The 21,479-nt window shown below is 36.6% G+C and overlaps 2 protein-coding genes and 1 non-coding gene across 3 annotated transcripts; all 3 read left to right on the top strand.

Annotated features, from left to right (window-relative positions):
* Positions 1-346: 346 nt before the first annotated feature.
* LOC110856468 (putative fatty acid elongation protein 3) lies at positions 347-4,131 on the top strand. Its single transcript, XM_022104947.2, has 6 exons — positions 347-779; positions 1,078-1,145; positions 1,220-1,271; positions 1,327-1,453; positions 2,866-2,977; positions 3,241-4,131. Exons 1-6 carry the CDS (start codon positions 442-444, stop codon positions 3,375-3,377), a joined length of 834 nt encoding a protein of 277 aa, XP_021960639.1. The 5' UTR covers positions 347-441; the 3' UTR covers positions 3,378-4,131.
* Positions 4,132-6,238: 2,107 nt separating this feature from the next.
* Positions 6,239-7,968, top strand: LOC110856467. The gene is made up of 3 exons (XR_004836423.1): positions 6,239-6,350; positions 6,844-6,952; positions 7,626-7,968. It is a non-coding gene; the product is annotated as an uncharacterized LOC110856467 (transcript).
* A 1,997-nt stretch (positions 7,969-9,965) lies between these two features.
* On the top strand, positions 9,966-17,423 carry LOC110856466 (acyl-lipid (8-3)-desaturase). Its single transcript, XM_022104945.2, has 7 exons — positions 9,966-10,108; positions 10,175-10,279; positions 10,985-11,231; positions 11,636-11,873; positions 16,159-16,337; positions 16,408-16,466; positions 16,901-17,423. The coding sequence occupies exons 1-7, from the start codon at positions 9,967-9,969 to the stop codon at positions 17,170-17,172; spliced, it is 1,242 nt and encodes a 413-aa protein (XP_021960637.2). The 5' UTR covers position 9,966; the 3' UTR covers positions 17,173-17,423.
* Positions 17,424-21,479: the final 4,056 nt, after the last annotated feature.

Below are 21,479 nucleotides of genomic sequence, written 5' to 3'. Positions count from 1 at the left end.
TATTTATACACGTGTACCGAGCGTGTGTGGAAAGTTGCAATGCTGCGTTAAACCCACGCGTCGCGATTGTTTACGAGATTACGGAAGGAGTCAAACTCATAATATTTTATAAAGGTGCACACGTGGCCATCATTGGCAGCGGAAACAGGGGGACATTAAGAAGTTCAGAAATACTTTATCTTACATACTCATGTTAATATGTAAATCCTTATCCCAGAATGGTGATGTCCCCCACACCATCCGACGCCACTGATACATACTAATTATCAAGGTTGGATCTCACCATATCCTACATGCATAAGTACATAATAGCTCATTAATATTATTTCTACTCTGGACAGGATTACTGGTGCATCGCTTCGATATAAATGATACAAAATCAAAATTGATTATTTTTATTTTGGTTTTTGGAAATTTACAAAACTCCAAACTAGCTGAAAAATGTCGCTAATGTGTGACACGGGGCGAATGTCGAACGTTACACTAAATTCGAATCCTGGTTACATGGAGATCTATAATTTTGAAAAGTTTCCGGACTCGTGGAGACTCTGGGGCTGGTGTAATTGGCAGTTGGGAATTTACGCGGCTTTCGTCTACATGGTCGCGCTCGCGGTGGGGGCGCGTTTCATGGAAAATAGGGCCCCATTCAAGTTGAAGGGGGCACTGATCGGGTGGAATTTTGGCCTCGCGTTATTCTCGGGAGTCTCGTTTTTTAGGGTTTTGCCTGAAATTTTAAACGCCATTGGGACAAGTGGAGTTTTGAAATCGTTTTGCAAATTGTAAGTATTAATTTCTAAAAAAAAGTGGCGTTGTCTGTCGACACTGATAAGAAATGTGTGGGAAATTGTGATAATATAGAAATGTTGTGATAAAAAATACAATCTAAATTTAGAAATTTATTAAATTTCTGATTTTCGTAATCTCTTCATGCATTTTGAAGCAATTAATCATACATTCTTACAAATAATGTCTAAATATTACCCTCTTGAAAAGGGTTAAATACATTGTTGTTAAGAGTGTATTCATAAATACCTATATATTTAAAGACTTTAGACGTTTGCTCTTCCTCTATTCCAGGGAAGAAGCCAATCACGCCACGTACTTTTGGGCCTTAATGTTCGCCGTTTTCAAAATCATTGAATTTGGTAAATTACCATAAACTTTGACATAAATTTGGTAATTGTTTATTTTTGAAAAATCACAAATTATTTTATTCCAGGTGACACAGCCTTCATCATTTTGAGAAAACAGAAACTTATCTTCCTCCATTGGTACGTACAAATATATATTTACATAATTTTGGTAAATTTCTTTTTGGTTTTCAAGGTATCACCACGTGACGGTTTGTATTTATGGCTGGTTCCTGTGGAGCACTTATGACCCCGTGGGACGCTACTTTTTCGCCATTAACGCCTTCGTGCACTCCATAATGTACTCCTATTATGGGCTCAGGGTTAGTTAAGCACTGCTGAAAACCTGGTGGAGACAAATACAGGGTGGTTTTAATGTCAGGTTACAATGGAAAATTTTTCAATAGGAAAAATACGCAAGTCTCCATTAGTTACAGGGTTACTCTATGAGTTATGGTAATGGACCTGATGTCAAATATCGATTTTTTTGAAATCCTTCAAGTATGTGATAGAAGATCTTAAAATATGCAGAAAAATCATTTTCCCCGAATTTTTCAGGTTTCAATTTGGCTGCTAGGAGGGGGTGTGGCTTCCGTTGAGATACCACCTTTTCGTAGCCGCTATTCCACGCAGGGACTCCAAATTTCACATCAAGCTACCATGGGCCAATACAATTGCGGGTCTTTTTTTCTTTTTTTTGGAAATTAGGTGACGGTGACCGTTTTTAGGTCAAGATTCACAACACGTCAAATTTCTCTGAAAAGCCAAAGTCTCATATAACCCCATAACTAGGGTATCGTTGGAAAGGTCTCGGCAAGAGGATTAAGAATATATATACTTTGTAGGGTGTACGACCACTCCCTAGTCTTTCAGAAGCTGACAAATATTTTTGAGTTTGTCCTATCTCTTTCTATGTTAGCTCGCCAATCTGCTACAGTGTGAAAATCTGGAAGCAATGAAAATTCTCATTATACTGCTTCTGGAAGGTCAGGGGGCAGCTATATGCCGGACAAAGTATATATATTCTGAATCCTCTTGCCTATACCTATCTAACGATGCCCCATTTGTGGGGTTATGTGAGACGATTTACGAAAAAATTCGACATAACGCACATGTTGACGTAAAAACGGTCACCATGACCAAATTTGCAAAAAAGAGAAAAAGATCCGCAATTGTATTGGCCAATGGTAGCTTGGTATGAAATTTGGAGTCCCTGCGTGGAATAGCGGCTGCGAAAAGGTGGTATCTCAACGGAAGCCACACCGCCTCCTAGCAGCCACATTGAAACCTCAAAAATTCGGGGGAAATGATTTTTCTGCATAGTTTAAGGTCCTCTATCACATACTTGAAGGATTTCAAAAAAATCGATTTTCGACATCAGGTCCATTACCATAACTGGTGGAGTAACCCTACAGAACTTTTGCTTCTGAAATTCAATATTTTAAGAATTTTATCATCAGTGTTCCATAAGTTTTGCTAAAAATTAATAAAAATCTCAATCACAAATCCGTAACTAATGGAAATTTAGAAATAATTTTTCCCATTGAAAATGTTTCCATTGTAACCTGACATTTAAACACCCTGTATGTAAATACGCTCTAAATAAAAATAAGTAAAATTTACTCAAGTCATGAGTCATACTCTCTAACTCATAAAAGTTTTATGTCAGTTTTCTTAGGGTGTATTTGAATGAAAAAGTGACATTTTTTTTTAATTTTTATATTTATTTTAACAGTCTGTCCACGTAAAATGGCTCCCGAGCTATCTCCCCATGACCATTACGGTGATACAGATTGCACAAATGTTTGCAGGGGTTTTCATTAGCTTGTATACTGCGCGTGTAATTCGTAAGTTTGTAAAATCTATTTAAATTACACACTTAAAAATCATTCTACCCTTTTCAAAAGTAAATGAACTGAAAATTCTAAAAAAATAATAAAGTTTACTCTTTATCAAAACAACGTTACCTTGAATTTAGTATGGTTTGCTTAAGTTATTGAATTCAAAGTTCATTTACTTTTTGAAAGGGTGACATCATTTTTTAGAGTTCATAGCATTATTTTAATTGCGTAAATTTCTATTAATGAAAAGTGTGTTTGTTATTCCGCAGTTTCTGGAGGGGACTGTGACCGACCGTGGTCCAATATTATTGTTGCGCTCGCCATGTATTTCTCCTACTTTGCATTGTTCCTCAACTTCTTTTACCATCGATACTTTTTAAACACGAAGACAAAGAAGGTTGAATAAGCAAAACAAAGAATTATGAACTTCAAAAAATTTTGTAAAAACATTTCCTAAAAAAATCAACTCACATATGTAAATATCCCAGTTAAAATGTATTATTTAGTGGTTTTATCCACTTTATAAGAAAACCTTGTCCGTCCTTTAGGTATGACTTGATTTATAATAAACTTACATTTTTTATAAGGTAAAAATCAACCACAATAAATTCCTCATGGTTTAAATCTAAATGTGATATCTTGATCCGAAGCAAATATCAGACAATACAGAAAGCAAGGGGAACGTTCATATATTAGGTCGTCAAAAAGGTGCGTGAGTGACACATATTAGAAGGCCTTCGTACCTTATTCGAGTTATATAAATATGTAAGCTTAACATGCGTAGAGTATGGAAAGGGTGGGTGGATGTGTGGTCGAAAAATAGGCCTATGAAGTAATATATGGACGCACCCTAAATACCTGATGCGCAAAATATTTACTATTTATGCACAAGTTTCCAAGGACAATTGTGTCCATACAATGTTTCGCAATATGAAAATATCCATCCACGTGGTAGGAGATAACGTAATTATGTAAAGTTAATAAAAAAATTTAAACCTTTGTGATTAACAACAACTTACATAAGTTTTAGTCCCTGCCAGGAACTGAAACTTACTGCAGCATGTAAATAAATTTCAGATTCTAGATAATTTAATAAGTTTATGTATTGCACGTAAACGGAGTAAACAAATTACGAAACACAATAAATGTACGAAACTAGTTATAAATCCGGCGTAATCTGATTGTAATTAAAACATTATGCATACAATTAACGCAACAAATTGAAAGTAAATTTTCCCACGGTTTTGCAAATTCTTCAATTCCTTTTGGAATTTTGAACCAGCGTATTTAATTTGCACGTGCCGGATTTCTTGAATTTGTGCAATTTCGGTCTTAAAAATTTTGCATGAGAGATGTGTGAACATATGTATTGTAGATACCAGAGTAATTCACAAAAAAGAAGAAATTATGTATTTATGTACATATATAAAACGGGACTTGGCTTAGAATTCTGCATAAGTGTGTACATACCTATGTATGTACTTCAACATTGTTTCCTTTACTGGACTAAATTTTTGAACACAAAATAGGGCCAAATTTGTGCAGCAAACCGGTTCAAAGTTTTAGTTCAGGAGCGAAGCCCTAATAGCCTGGAAACCAGGTCCAGAAAACTGCATATTTACATACGCATATATACAAATATACATAATACATATGCAAAAACCAATTGCACGTGGAAAGTTCCAATGCTCCGTTAAACCCACGTGTTAAGATTATTAACGAGATTAAAGGAGGAGTCAAACTCATTATTTTTTCCTTGTATGTGTTTTCCTTGCACACATGGCCATCATTGGCGGCTGAGACTGGGGTACATTCTTCTTCCAGAAATTAACAAAATATGTATTTTGTTTAAATTAATTAGTTCCTCAGTCTCCCATACCACAATGGTAATGTCCCTTATGTCCCCCCTCACCTTCCGCGGCCACTGGTTGGCCATACTCAAGTTGGGTCTCACGGTATCCTACATGCATTAGTATTAGCTCATTAATAGAATTTCTACTGTGGACAGGTTTACTGGGGTATCGCTTCGATACAACTTATACCAAATCAAAACTTGATTTTTTTTCATTTTGAAATTAAAAACAAAACAAAAAACGATTTTTATTCTAACAACGTGCAAAATGTCGTTAATTTGTGACACGTCGCGGATGTCAAACGTGACGCTAAACCGAAATCCTGGGTACATGAAGGTTTACAATTTTGAAAATCTTCCGAACTCGTGGAGACTCTGGGGTTGGTGTAATTGGCAGTTGGGAATTTACGCGGCTTTCGTCTACATGGTCGCGCTCGCGGTGGGGGCGCGTTTCATGGAAAATAGGGCCCCATTCAAGTTGAAGAGGGCTCTGATCGGGTGGAATTTTGGGTTAGCGATATTCTCGGGAATTTCGTTTTTTAGAGTTCTGCCTGAAATTATTGATGCCATTGGGACGAGCGGGATTTTGAAGTCGTTTTGCAAATTGTGAGTAAATTTAATTTAAAGAAAGCTGGGGTTGCGCGTCGACAGTGAGTGAAATTATAAAAAAATACAGGATTAAAAATTTTTCAAAATCATTTCTGCAATTTTGTTTTATCTTACAAGGGATACTTCCGAGGTGTGGTGTCCAGGTAGCCACCATGTTTTTTTTAATCTACTGGGACCCAAGATGAAGGATCCATTCATACATATTTCCGTGTCAAACTTATATATATTTGGCGCCGAAGCGTGGTGCCACATTCGCCAAATTTGAATGTTTTTAATTTTAAACCCGCCACAACTTTTGAAATCCTGGGCGGATTTTCACAATTTGTGACTAAAATCATGACAAAGGGTTATATTTTCGTTGGCAATGAAAGGTTTCAAAAATATGAGTTTTTCTAATTTTTTCCCAAATTTCGCAATTTTCTTAGACATACATATGTAAATTTGCCAAAGGCTAATATATTTTATAAGAGTGTACGCCTTCTAACCTAACCAGTCATTAATTTGTAACGTATTTTAGGGAAGAATCCAATCATGCCACGTACTTTTGGTCCTTGCTTTTCATCATATTCAAAATTGTTGAATTTGGTAATTAAACAGTTAAACTATGCCATACTTTTTTTGAAAAATCATTTACATATTATTTTATTTTATTTTAGGTGATACAGTCTTCGTCATTTTGAGGAAACAAAAACTTATATTTCTCCATTGGTACGAATACTTATAATTTTGGTAAATTTCTTGTTTTAAAGATGTTTTAAATTTCTTAGATAGGTACATTTCTTTATTAAAAGGTACCACCACGCGACAGTTTGTATGTACTGCTGGTTCCTTTGGAGCACGTTTGACCCCGTGGCACGCTACTCGTTCGCACTAAATGCATTCGTTCACTCCATAATGTATTTTTATTACGGGCTCAGGGTTAGTTCTAAATACACTCTAAAAAATAACTTACAATGCAAGCCTTTTACGTGTATGTAAAACTCAGATCTCAGTGGGACTAATTTTCTTTTGTTTACCACACAAAATAAGCATACCCGTATTTTTACATTTTTACATTTTTCATAATGCGCTGATGAGATCGGGGACGCGAATTTGTAACTATTTTCCAGTCAAACCCTCGATTTTTAAAAAATTTTATAAATTTTCGAATTTTTGCGCGAATTCAAAACTTCGAAAACATTTCTCTTCGGAATGACTTGATTTACATGTGATTCTTGATTTATTCTTATTCTTGATTTATGAAAAATCTGCGTATAATATTTTTTGAAGATTTAAAAATCTGAAAGAGTTTGCAATTTTAATGAATTGGAAAAACTGGCAAGAATTTCTGAAATTCAAATTTCAACACAATTGGATTTATTGTTTATAAGTCAGGTAAATACGTAACTTTTTTTGTTTCTAAATTCGGCAGTCGGCAAACATAAAATTGGGAACTTATCTCCCCATGGCGCTCACGATTATCCAGATTGCACAAATGTTTGCCGGGATCTTCATTAGCGTCTACACTTCATACGTAATTCGTAAGTTGAAAATAATATGAAAATGAATGTGATCTCTTAAAAATAATGTTATATGCCCTTTAGAAAAATTAAATCTGAAATTTCCAACTTACGTAAATAACCTGTACTAAAACCTGAGTCAGGCCCCGTTCAATTCAATGTGGCGCCCTAGCAAAAGACAATGGCGCCCTAATGTATGTATATTCGGCGCCCCCAATTTTCTCCCCTTCTGATTACATAATCGTGCACAAATTTGTCTTTTGGACTAATTGCAGTAGAAAAAAATCAGCAATTGGGAAATAAATTTAATTAAATATTTGTACTCTTTTGAAAAAATGAGTACTTTTTACCAATTTTTTATATTGTGTTTGGCATGATAAATTATAGAACTCAATCAAAGTTGGTTTTATCTGGTGTATACGGGCCCACCCGCACCCCCAAAAAATTTGCTCCCTAGGCGGTCGCCTACATAATTCGCGAATACTTAAAACGTGGCCTGACCTGTTAAGCAAATATCGCTTTTGATTAAGTTTGCGTTACTCTAGATTTAGTTTAGTTTGCTTATAGTATTTAATTCAGAGTACTTAAGTATTTTTCGAAACCATAGCACTATTTTTTAGAGTGTAAATGTATATATAAAATTAGTTGAATTAATTAATTATGTATGTATCAAAAATATGTCCTTATACTTCAGTTTCTGGAGGCGAGTGTGACCGACCGTGGTCCAATATTGGCGTCGTCTTCGTCATTTACTTCTCGTACTTTGGATTGTTCCTCAACTTCTTTTATCAACGATATTTAAGTACCAAGTTTAAGAAAGTGAAATAAAACGGGGTACAAATATTTAAAACATAATTAATAAACATATTTATGTATGTATAGTTATCAAATCTGTGTTTGTAGATAACTCGCATTCAAATTGATTTATATTTTTGACATTTTTCCATACAACGCATACATAAATTTGCAAGGGTAATATTTGCATCCACATAATGTTTCGCAATGTACACGTGGAAGCAATTAACGTATTTGTGTAAAGCAGGAAAAAAATATTAATTAATAAAATACATAAGTTCTGATTCAAGTATGGAAATAAAATTTAGATTCTTTTTTGATACGTTTTTTGTAATACTGCGCATGTAAAAATTATGGAATTTCCAGTACGAAACTAAACATCTAGTTGTGAATCTGTGGTAATCTGATTGGAACTATATTGAGGCAAAGTTTCGCACGGTTTCGCAACTCTGCGAAACTAGATGCTAATTTCTGCGGCCAGTGTCATAAGTACACCCACGTGGTATACATACACCTGGATTTCTTGAGAATATGCAAATGTAATGAGTTGATTTATGACCTATGTACATGAAATAAGTTTAAACTATTAAGCTGCTTGGTGTGAAGACTTTGTCCGTCCGTCCGGTTGTTTGTCTGTCTGCAGGAAGGCAGCGAGATAAATAGTTGAGACCTGCTTGCAGAGTCGTTTTTGCATATGAATGGTCCCCAGGGGGAGGATCCTGTAATCTTTTTGGGTGAATCAGACTAGGGGAAAATGGGGAACTTAATCTGGGGGAAACTGAGATTCTTCCTGAAATTTAAGCTACGGTACGGTGAAATTAAGTGTTTCCCCGCTGGTCGGGGTGAAATGAGACTGAAGCTACTTCGTTATGTGCGTTTTCTACGGTGTATTCACAACAAAGAAGAAATAAACACTATAATACATACTCCAGTTGATAAAATATATTAATCCCCCTAAGCTAGAAATTAATGGACCTGAACTACTGTTCATCCAGTATTATTAGTCGCCAAAAATTCTGAAAGGTTACCTGGCAGATTATTTATTTTTCAATTAGCAACCAAATAACCTCTCAGAAAATTTTTCAAGAAATTGCGACTATAAATATTTTAAGAATAGTAACTCAGGGTCTTTTATTTCTTCTGGGAAAGGGTACACACAGACATAAATATGCATATTAGTTCCTAAATTATGTAAAGCGAAGGGGGGAGGGGGTGTATACAAATCGGGAATTTCGCGTTACGTAATTAATGAACGGCCCCTATACATTTAAGTATATACAATGTTTATATGCAAATAAAAACATGATTATCGGTCAAATAAATATCTGCTAATAAATAAATTTTTTTATCTACTCGTGTCAAGTTCTTAATTACAAACTACATTATGTAAACTTTCTCACGGTGCCTCGTGGAATAAACAAATGTAACCGAACTAGTGCAGATATGTACTGCCCCCCTTGCGAATAATGGCAGCTCAATTCCGCATTATACAAAATCTATGGTAATATGAACATGATAAATTATTCTCACGATTTACTCCGGTTTACTAGATTCAGAATTCAGTAAGCTGTGTACGCTTTTGTCTTACACAGAATTTCGCTACTTTAAGTCAAGGTGAGTAGCCATAAATCACAACTTAATACAAAATTTGGCTTGAAAAATAATGCTGACTTTTTGAAAAGTTAACGCCCCCTGAATTTGATATTCAGCAAAGTATACTAAATCCAGAGTAAACTTTACAAGTTCACGTTACTCTCAGTGTTTAACATAGTTTATTTAATTCATAATTCAATTTCCTTTTCAAAATGGTAACATTATTTTTAACCGTGAACATATTTAGATAAGCGATTTAATAACATCAATTAGTCCACTCTTAGAAATAGGGTTACGATTATAATCAAAAAGTAATCGTATATGACTCTAACGCCGTGGTTATACATACATACATAAATTTGTCATCGAGTAGTTACAATTGTCACTAAATAATTATAAAGTTTCACCGACTTGGTATTAAATTTTCACCAGAGGAAATAAATTTTTAATCAGTTGGTGACAAACTCATAACCACGGCGGTAGAGTCGTATACGTTTACATGTAACCCTATTTCTAAGAGTGTATGTAAATCAGGATTTGCATTATCTTTCAATTGCCGAAAACTAACTCTTTTATCTCATAATTAGACTTATGCATAAGAAACACACAAAAAAGGTCTAATTTTAATGCACAGACCATACAGAGATATGGCTCCCAACGCACATCCGCCACAAATTACGAGTGCTTCCTCAGTAAAGGAAATTCTCTACGAAGGAGATTACTACGATGTGACAAACTTTATTAAGCAGCATCCCGGCGGCTCAATTATTGAATTCTATGTCGAACATGGTAAGTATTTAAATCTGTAATTAATAGAACAATTAATTAGAGTAATTAATTAATTAAATTAAATAGGACAAGATGCCACCCACGCGGTTCAGCAGTTTCACCAACGTTCCTCCAAAAAAGTCAAGGTCATGATGCAATCATTCCCGAAACGTGAAGCGACCGACAGGCAGGGTACGGATAGTTATTGATTTATTGTTAAAGGGCGGATATGTGTTTACGAAAAATCCCTGAAACATATTTGCTTCCAAATAAAAAATGAGAACCAGGTATGTATTTTCGCAAAGTTTGTGGTTTTAAATCAGACTTGAGTTGGATATCCGTTTTTTGGATAAAACGTGGCACCATTCGGTTTGGTCGGATCGGATATTTTGATCAATCCGAAAACTGATCAGACTGAATCGGATATTTTTGAAAATCCAAAAACAAAATTGGATCGGGTTCCTGAAAATTCTGATCCATCTGACACAACAATTAAAATCAAATCCCCTGAATTTTTTGAAGAACAATTTATTCTTACAGAAAAAATAGCCTCTTCGTTCAAAAATTGACAAAATGAATGTATTTTTGACAAAAGTAGCTAAGGTAGGAACCAAATAAACAAATGCTAATAAATCTATGTCCGCCCTCCGCTCATAAAAATTAAAAAAAACACTTGTCACCCACCAGAAGGGGAAGATCCAGATATTACGTCATCAGTTTAATGGGTGGATGGTTTAGGTCTTCGTATCTGTCCCATGTTAAAATTTTCTATCCCTTAATGTTAACATTTGATGGATGGATGCTAAAATCCAGAATTTTTGATGACGTGATACATGTATGGATAGCCCCAAGCCTGTTTTTACTTGAAAATTTCAAGTTGAAATTTTTAAAATTTAGTTGTCCTTGGAACCGAGAAGCTGAAAAGACACCGCGCCCTCACGGAAGATTTTAACACGCTATATCTCGAACTGGAAAAGGAGGGAATGTTCAAACCTTCTTATTTGCATAATATTTATCGCATCTTGGAAGCCATCGCGATCGGATATCTTGGATATTTGCTCATTTTTTCACAATTTTATACGGTGAAATTGTTGGGCTGCTTGCTTCTCGCCTTGGGGCAGAGTAGGACCGGCTGGATGATGCAGTAAGTTCTGTAAAGTCTCGTACACAGGACGGATTTTTGACGGGAAAAAAGTTGGGAAAAGGCGAATTTAGAATTTGGAATAAGATAGATTTGAATACTTGGGGACATTTAAAATGTAAAATAATCAAATAATATTTGATTGTTTTAGCAGTAGTTTGATCGATTTTCCGTATCTCGACTAAATGAACCATTTCTGTTGAACCATTTCTTCCCAAATCTTTGGACATTTCCCAAGACAACTTAATGTTAAATTTAGAATCTTTTAGTTCTTCCGAGTTTTAAGTACTAAAACCATTTAATTCCTTCACCCGCCCGATGATACTTATGGCGTCCCCGACTTAATGCATTTTTCAAAAATACGACAAATTTTTCACTTTGTTTTCCTCCTATCCACCCAAAAAAAGTGAAGCCGGCCATAATTCGATGACTGGAAACCCCAAGGTGGACAAAGTCTTGCACAAAATAATTTGCGGGACGGGTGTCGGGATGTCGTCGACTTGGTGGCAGAAGGGTCACAATCGCCACCACGCGATGCCACAACGCCTCCACCGCGACATTGATCTGGACACTTTACCCCTGATTGCGACTAATGTTGCGATCGTCGGAGAGCGGGAGAAAGGATCGTTTCTTCTGCAGAATCAGGTAAATATTCACGCACTCTTAAAAACAAGTTGAGTAACCCGTCTAGACGGGTTTTGGGTAAGTTAAGACCGTCTGGGGTAATGTGATATCCCAGCGACAAGTTCAAATGGTGACACACACTACGAAATTCATATCGTGAAAAAATCGATAATCTCATAATACCCCAACCATTTAAAGTCAAGGTGTGGCGTTTTTTTTAAATTTACAATAAATGAAACATCGAATGACAATAACATCGAAATGGGTCTCGTTTTGTCCCATGGTCAAACCAAGTTCTTGCGCCCACGTTCAAATTGGACAGCTCACTCACGGCTAATCTTAGTATCACAAGTAGTCTCCGAAGCCCGCATTGCGGGCTTTTAGCCTCAGAGACAAATTGGTCAATCCAGGATTATTATTGTGGATTAATTAGTCCTTAATCTCAATCTCTAATCCCAAGTTTTAGAATTTTAATCCTTAATCCTCAATCGAAAAGTCAACTCCCGACTATATGGGGTGTGCCCAGATCAAGGGTCAACTCCCGACTATAAGGTGGGTGCAAGGGCCCGGGTCAAAACTCGCCTTGTATAAGGGGCGTGCCCATGTCGCAGATCGAGTCTCGACTCTAAGCGATGTTCGAAGCTTCAACCCGATTTCAATTAGGGGAGTTGTGTGCTCGGTTGTTCTGCTAGTCAACGTTTGTGAACTTTCTGACACTTTCAGCGTAGAACGCCCTCTACCGGCTGAAAATAGTTCCTCAAAACGCCGATAGGTGGCGCTGGCCATGATTTTAAACAGCTCTGGGGTAATGTGAGATGCGGGTGTAACCAACCGCTAACTGTTTTAAAACACACAATTGATGATTGATGACGTGATAAATGGCATAATAGCATCAATAGAGGGCGTATAGTTCATGATTATGCAAAAACGATTTATCTCACAATGTCCCAATCATTGAAAGCCAAGTTTGGCTCATTTTTTAAAAATTTACAATGACATTGAGTTGTATCTCATTTTGCCCCAAGTTTAAACCAAGTTCCAGCGCACATGTTCAAATTGGACAGACAAACACAGTGAGTCACGGCTATTCTTAGTATTGATAACAAGAATTGTGCAAAGTTGTGTGTGTGTATGTTACCTTTTGAACCAAGCGCTTCACTCGATGACGTGTATCACATAGCCCCAAATTTATTTAAATTACCGGCCAACGCCACCTAACGGCACTTTCAGGTACCACGTTGCACTTTTTGACGCTAGAGGGCGTTTTTCGCAGAAAGTGTCAAAACGTTCTCAAACCGTTCTCAAAAGGTTCTCAAAGCATTTCACTTGATGACGTGTATCATACTGCCCCATCTTTATTAAATTTGCAGGCCAACGCTATCTAGCGGAACTTTCAGGTACAAGGTTGTTTTTTTTGCAACTAGAGGGCGTTTCCGCTGAAAGTATACAAACGTTTCCAAAACGTTGTCGACCACTAGATCAAATAACCACAGCTGCAATTGGTTGAGGCTTGGCTTTTGATGAGCGCACACATCAAATCAAAACTAGGGCATGTAATCTCGATATTTCGAGATCTCGAAATGAAATTAAAATACCGAAATTATCGGTATTCAGATATCGAAATATCGATATTTCGATATTACAATACCGAAATTCAAATCTTGCAATTTATGAATTTATTTAATTAATATAACACTTTCGAATCAACGTAACCCCTTGGAATTCAAACTTTGGGGTGTAACCAGGTCAAAATTGAAACACTGGGGGTGTAACCAACTCAAGATTTAGAAATAATAATATCGAATTTTGACTTGGCCATAGCTCTACCTAAAGCTTCTAAAATTAAATTTTGACTTGGGTACACCCTACAATTTTCCCAAATTGAATTTCGAACTGGTCACACCCCTAAAGTTCCAAAATTTATTTTCGGTTTGGTCACACCCCTAAAGTTCCAAAATTTATTTTCGGTTTGGTCACACCCCCAAAATTCCCAAAATCGAATTTTGAGTTCGTTACACCCCCAAAGTTCCCACAACTGAATTTTTGACTAGGTTACACCCCCAAGGTTCCCACAACTGAATTTTTGACTAGGTTACACCCTCAAAGTTCCCACAACTGAATTTTTGACTAGGTTACACCCTCAAAGTTCCCACAGCTGAATTTTTGACTAGGTTACACCCCCATAGTTCCTAAAATCAAATTTTGACTAGGTTACACCTACATTCGGTATTGTAATATCGAAATATCGATATTTCGGTATTTGAATATTGAATACCGAAATACCGAAATACCGAAACCGATATCGAGATTACATGCCATAATCAAAACCAAGAATTGTGCAGTGGTGTGTGTGTGTGTTTGCAGTTGAACTTGGCGCTTGATTACGCACGTGTCTCACATTGTCCAAGCTAACGTCACCTAGCGGCAGTTTAAGCACTATGTTGCATTTTTAGTTTCTAGAGGGCGTTTTTCGCTTCTAGAGGGCGTTTTTCGCACAAGTGTCAAAACGTTTCCAAAACGTTGACCAATACGAAACACACCCTTTGGATCTGCCGAGACTTGATCAAATGAACGGGCTCACCCCCTAGAGTTGACATTTGACCTGTGACCTGGGCACATCCACTAGACTTGATATTCGACCTGTTACCAGGGCACACCCACTAGGCTTGACATTTGACCTGTAACCTGGGCACACCCACTAGACTTGATATTTGACCTGTGACCTGGGCACACCCACTAGACTTGACATTCGACCTGTGACCTGGGCACACCCACTAGACTTGACATTCGACCTGTTACCTGGGCACACCCACTAGACTTGACATTCGACCTGTTACCTGGGCACACCCACTAGACTTGACATTCGACCTGCTACCTGGGCACACCCACTAGACTTGACATTCGACCTGTGACCTGGGCACACCCACTAGACTTGACATTCGACCTGTTACCTGGGCACACCCACTAGACTTGACATTCGACCTGTTACCTGGGCACACCCACTAGACTTGACATTCGACCTGCTACCTGGGCACACCCACTAGACTTGACATTTGACCTGTGACCTGGGCACACCCAATAGACTTGACATTTGACTTGTGACCTGGGCATGCCCACTAGACTTGACATGCGACCTGTGACCTGGGCACACCCACTAGACTTGACATTCGACCTGTTAGCTGGGCACACCCACTAGACTTGACATTCGACCTGTTACCTTGGCACATCCACTATACTTGACACTTGACCTGTAACCTCTGTGCCCCACGGTGTAGTTGACACTTGACCTGTGCCCTACTAATTTTAATTACCTACAAGCGCCACCTATCGGATGTTGGCTGTTTTTCAGCGCTAGAGGGCGGGCTTTTGCTTTTAGTGCCTAAACGTTTTCAAAACGTTAGAAAAATGGCACACTTTAGAGTCGTGACTGAACGTTTTTCGTTTTAGGGGTAACAACCATAGAGTCGGGATTGAACGTTTTTCGTTGTCACAACCTTCAGAGTTGTGACCGAACGTTTTTCGTGGTCACACCCTTTAGAATCATGACTGAACGTTTTTCGTTGTCACACAAGTTAGAATCGTAACGTGATGAAGTCTAGAGGCGCGACAGAACGTTTGTCACACCTTTTAGAGTCGCGACAGAACGTTTTTTGTTGTCACACCCTTTAGAATCGTGATTGAACGTTTTTCGTGGTCACGCCCTTTAGAATCATGACTGAACGGTTTTCGTTGTCACACAAGTTAGAATCGTAACGTGATGAACTCTATTATTAAACGTCGTGCTATACAACGTGACTATCAAGTCCACGCTCCTTTGCTCTGTGTGAATGTAAATGTGTAACAATTATTCAGCAGACATTTGTATCGCTGACTAAATCGTTTTGCTTAGAGCCCGCATTTGCGGGCTTAAGAGACTAGTTGATTGATAATGTAGCACTTTGGGAACGTCCATGTATTACGTCATCGTATTTTTGGGAGGGTTGTTTATGAAAGACTTTCTATCTCCCCCTGATAAAATTCCCTATCCCTTAATGTTTACGTTGGGTGGGTGGGCGCTAATAAAATGGAAAATGAATTTTTGATGGCGTAATGTATGGATGTCACCTTATTCAAATTTATTAAAATCCACGTTAAGGGGCCATCCATATATTACGTCATCAAAAATTACCGATTTTAGCACCCACCCACCCAATGTAAATATTAAGGGATAATGCATTTTAACAAGGGGAAGATAGGAAGACCTGACCAACCATACACTAAAATGATGACGTAATATTTCGACGATACCTAATATAATTTTTTGCAGATTTACTTTTACTTGACGATTGACACCCTGCTGGCAGCCTTTGCTTGGCAATTGTACCTTCATCCGAGACACGTGATTAAACATCGAGACTACCTGCAGGCCCTCGCCCTCTTTGGGCATTACTATTTACTCCTGTATCACTGTGGATTTTTACCCTGGCTGATATCAACTTGGGCTTTGTAATTTGACATTTTTTAATTAAAGGTGTGAAAATGAGGAATATATATGTAATGATTTGTTTGTGAATAGGTCGATCTTTATGTTTGCACATTTTGCCCTGTCACACACTTTTCTACCGTTAAGTGAAGGTAAGTAGTACAAAATTATGTGCCTAGGGGTCATCCATATATTATGTCATGCAAAATCGGGATTTTCTAGGTTATGTTAGGTGACCAGCACTTAAAATTAAGCATTCGCCGTTAATATTCAATGAAATTTTAATGCTATTACCTCAAAAAATTCTATATTGTCATTTTCTAGCTTTATTGTGCACTTAGATCTTTTTAAAATGATAGAATTACTTCACTTAGGTCGTTTTAGAATTAGTGCGACGATTTTGCAATTGATTTGAAGAAACCCTTCAATTTGGTACACTTTGTAGTGAGATTCAAGAACATATGTAATTCCAGTGAAGCAGTAAATTGCAAATGTTATAAAGCAAATGACCTGAAAAACTCTCTCGGTACTCTACTTGTATGCAGTAATTTGCATACTACATAATAAATATGTATTTTTTATGCAGAAATCACACACTGGGTGGAATACTCGCTCCTGCACACGGCCGATATCGAACAGCGACCCTGGTGCAATTGGTGGATGGGATATTTAAACTATCAAGTGGAGCATCACTTGTTTCCAACCATGCCAAATTTTCGCCATCCTCAAATCAAGGATAGGGTTCGAGCACTGGCGGAAAAACATGGCCTTAAATATTACGTGTTTTCATATACAGACGCTATCTACAGGTCGTTCAAGAATTTGCGAGATGTTTCACAACAATTAAAGGAATCCTGAAAGAAGACGGATTTCTGAAAATTGACTAGTAAATAATCTGTTCATTTTAAACTTACTCTCCGTGGAGGGGTAAAGATATTCATAGCAAATAAAATAAAATTATGTTGATGTTTTCATCGTGTGATAAGTTAAATGAGTTAACGTCGTGTCCATCATGTCTGTCAATATGTATTTACATACGTAATAAAAATTGATGTGAATGTGCACGCTTAATAAAAAAGCATGTATCTATCTGATTAATAAAAGGAATCGTGGTATATCTAAATATAAACATGTCGAAGCCTCTCTTTACCCCAACGATTGGTATATAATTTCACTTTGGTTTGGTTTAAGGATTCTTTTTCTGTACAAATCTCGTTTTTCCCCAGACTACTCTCCTTTGGGACCAACCCCGAGTGACCCCTGAATCCTCTCCCCGGGGTCAAACAAATGTATCATGCCGTAAACCAATCTCGATTTCTCGACCGGTTTTTTCCTGACAGACAGACAGACAGACAGGTGGACAAATTCTTCGCATAAACCAGCTGAAGGTACTTACATTAGGCTCGAATTCAAGTAAATTTCAGATGATAAGTATCTTCATATGTACATACATACGCATAAGGAAAACGAAGTAAAACATATGCAGGGGAGCAGTTCTGAATCCGAAGTGTGTAAATATGTTAATTAATGCGGTACTTATAACATTGTCTAGATTGAGGCAACATTATTGACCACATTTTCTCACCGTTTATTACCCATAAACCAATGGAATTCCCATTTATGTTTGTAAATATGTAGTTTACCCTCTAGAAATAAATTCATGTGATTTTTTTATCGACACGTGTTCCACCAAAGTGTGTAACTTGTTCATAAACACCGACTGGATTTCTTCAGAGGATGTGAGTATGCACCGAGTTATTTGCTGACCTCTGTATTTATACAAATAGGGACATAAGAATTGTTGAAATATGTATGTAAATATGCAGATCCGGGTACAATCTTATAATGCGATGGTGTGAAGTGTAACCCTCCGATTTGGTTGAAATTTTAAAATTACGTGGTCCATGTCTATACAACCAACGTTTCTTCAGGCAGTTTGTGCGATGGTCATAATTTGTCAAGATATTTCAGGTTAAAGTTGGAAAACCTGCAATTTTTAGCACGAGAAGAGAATGGAAGTTGAGTTTGCTTCTTCTGCTTGGTAAAAATCGCCCATTTTTCAACTTTGACGTCAAATATTTTGATAAGTTCTAACCATCGCACAAATTGCCTGAAGAAACGTTGGTTGTATTGAGATGGACCACGTAATTTTAAAATTTCAACCAAATCGGAGGGTTACACTTCACACCATCGCATTGTTAGTTAGTAATAAATTATGCCCAGGTTTTAAAAAGTTGGAAATTCCATGTGCTCATACAACCGTGTAAATAACAGGTTTTTTTCTTGTATGTACTTTATTTAACAGATTTTTATCTTACTTTTTATTATTTACGAAACGTAAGTACATACATGCAGATTTCCACATGTTATACATGCAAGAGGTACTGCATAAGTGGCTACTTTATGGCAAGACGACTGTCCGTCCGTCCGTCCGTCGGCAGAATATTAAAATTAATAAACCGTAGTAACGTTAGAAGTAGCTCACCCTGTAATAATGGTTTGGTTATAACCTGCCCCAAAGGTGCAGAAAAATGCAACAAAATAGATACATAATTTGTTTGCAATTATGCACCAATGGTGCAGAAAAATCCAACAAAGTAGATCAATAATGTTTATCAATATTGCACCAATGGTGCAGAAAAATTAAACAAAATAGATCAATAATTATTATGCATCGAGGAAAGTCCAAAAATTGTGCATCACTGGTGCAGAATTACCTACCAACGATCAACGATAATTTTGAAAAATTTATGTCAAAATTGTCTAATAAAATCCGCCGAGTAGTATGCATTATTGGTGCGTTATGCATCAAAGCCCCCAATTCTTTCGCATCATTTGGTGTTTCCGATTGTCAGATACCAACGGTGCTATTAATTTATGAAAAAATGGACCAGGGACATTTTAATTAGCATCAATTGATGCAAAAGGGTCGTTAACAGACAGACGGACAGACAGACAGACGGACGGACAAGAGGAATTCAATAGCTCTCATGCTACGCAGGGTTAGCTAATAATGGGTACGTATGTATCGAGATATTCTGATTAATTTTAGATTTGACACCCAGTTTTCGTGAATAAAATTGGGAAAAACATTTGCAGGAAAATTGTTCAAAGTTTTATTCTGGAAGATTTGCTACGACATGAAAGCTCCAGATAAATATTTACGTCTGAAAAAATTCATTAGTGTGGGAATGTGTGAAAATTTATATTTCTGCGGTAAACATCCATCTCCGGATTATTTAATGAGCTTAACAAATCCAATGTGGATAAAGATATTTACTTGCTACAAAAGTATTTACATGATTATGTATGCAGGTGGATTCTTAGAGTAGCGGTAGTAGTAAAATAGTAGTAGTAAAATAATATAAAATAACTAAAGGGTGATGATTTAATTCGTCCCGATTTCTCTTTGGAAAGCTATAGATCAAAAACTGTGAAAACTTGGAAGCTAATTTGTGTACTAGATACAGATTGCTAATTAGTCTTTCGACAATTTATAGTAATCACGCAATTACTATTTTCTTTTAATTTTGTGCTAGTTATTACAAATTTGTGTAAAAAATGTCGAAAAAACAAACACCCAATAATTATGTATATGTACTTGCTGTGCATGATATTTAATGTGTGTATGTATATATCGTTTCCATCCAATGTTTCGCAATATTCAGATAGTGGGAATTAATCTAAATAAATATTTATGTATGTATGTAAGTCTTGAAAAAATACCTAAACATGTAATAAACAAAGCATGTTAAGTATGTAAATAAATTAGAGATTCTTTTTTGATAAATGTTTTGAAGAAAAAGAAATGAAAATATGCAAAATGTCCGGTACGAAAGTAGTTACTAAGGATAAGTGCTGAATCCGGCGTAATCTGATTCTAAGTAAAGCATTAAGGAAATACATAAATTAATATAACGTTGCTTGGTAAATTTTCCCACGGTATCGTAATTCTTCAACTTAAGCGAATCTCTTATACCTGCGTATTTAATATCCACGTGCTGGATTTCTGGAGAATATGCACAAAAATAAATGTATTTAGTAGAGTGATCTACCCGTTAGGTAAGTACAAATTATTAAGAATTTAGCTTCAGCTACTTTATGTCAAGAGTTTGTCCGTCTGTCTTTCTGTCCGTCTGCAGGGTATGAATCAAAATAATTGAGATCGGTTTGCAGCATCATTCACATCCCACCAGGGGAAAGAACTTATGTTTGTGGTTTGACATCCCCAACTTCGCACCCGAGGGGGGGGGAGATTGTGGCCAGGGGAAAATGAGATTTTTTACTGAAATTGAACCTATAGATGATTTACAGTATTCCTGCGTTGGGTGAGGTGAAGTGAGACTTAAGCTACTTCGGGACGTGCGTCTTGTCCGGTTAATCTACTAATGTTTAAACGGTTTGTAAAGTTGCTTTACAAGAAATATGGGGTATTATGTATGTAAATATAATTTTAAGACTACACGTGATAAGTTCTTCAGTAAAAAGTAGATACGTTTGTTGAGTTAACTTTCTCACAATACATGTATCGTAAACTATTTAATGGAATGGAGTAGTAGCACTGGATAAAAATAATGTTACCCGTGCGAAATAATTAATCTGGATTCAATATTGCGTTTTCTAAACTAAATCCATACTAACGTGAACTTGATGAAGGGTAAAGTTTACTCTGAATTTTATGCAACATAAATAGAATTCAGTAAACTTGGTAAAGTTTGCTCTGCCGCATACATAATTACCATACTTTAAGTGAAGGTGAGTAGCTACATAAATAGATAAATATATCGCAAAATTTTGACAACTGCAAAAAAATACTGCCACCCTTTTGAGAAGGAATGCAGTCTGAATTCTAAATTTATCTTAAGCCTGTTATAACTGCGTCATTTTTGTGCTACAAGGTTATGTGGCGCACGTCGTAATTCTGAGTTTGAACCATTTTTGAAAACAAATCGCCAATTTTCCAAATTGAAAGTTTTGAATATGTACTTTGAACCCTTGACAAAAAATGGAATAGTAAAACATCGCGGTTTTAATCTATGAAGCGTAGTACTCTTTTCGGATTTTTTTACGCGAAACGTCATGCATATACATACTTTGCTATGTATTAAATTGCTGGAATTTCATTACAAAATGTGTCAAATATTTTAGTGCTTTTTTCAAGACAA

This window comes from Folsomia candida, unplaced genomic scaffold, assembly GCF_002217175.1.
Source record: "Folsomia candida strain VU population unplaced genomic scaffold, ASM221717v1 Fcan01_Sc016, whole genome shotgun sequence".
Lineage (NCBI taxonomy): Eukaryota > Metazoa > Arthropoda > Collembola > Entomobryomorpha > Isotomidae > Folsomia > Folsomia candida.
Note: the sequence above shows the minus strand (reverse complement) of the source record. Positions and strands in the feature narration are given on the sequence as shown.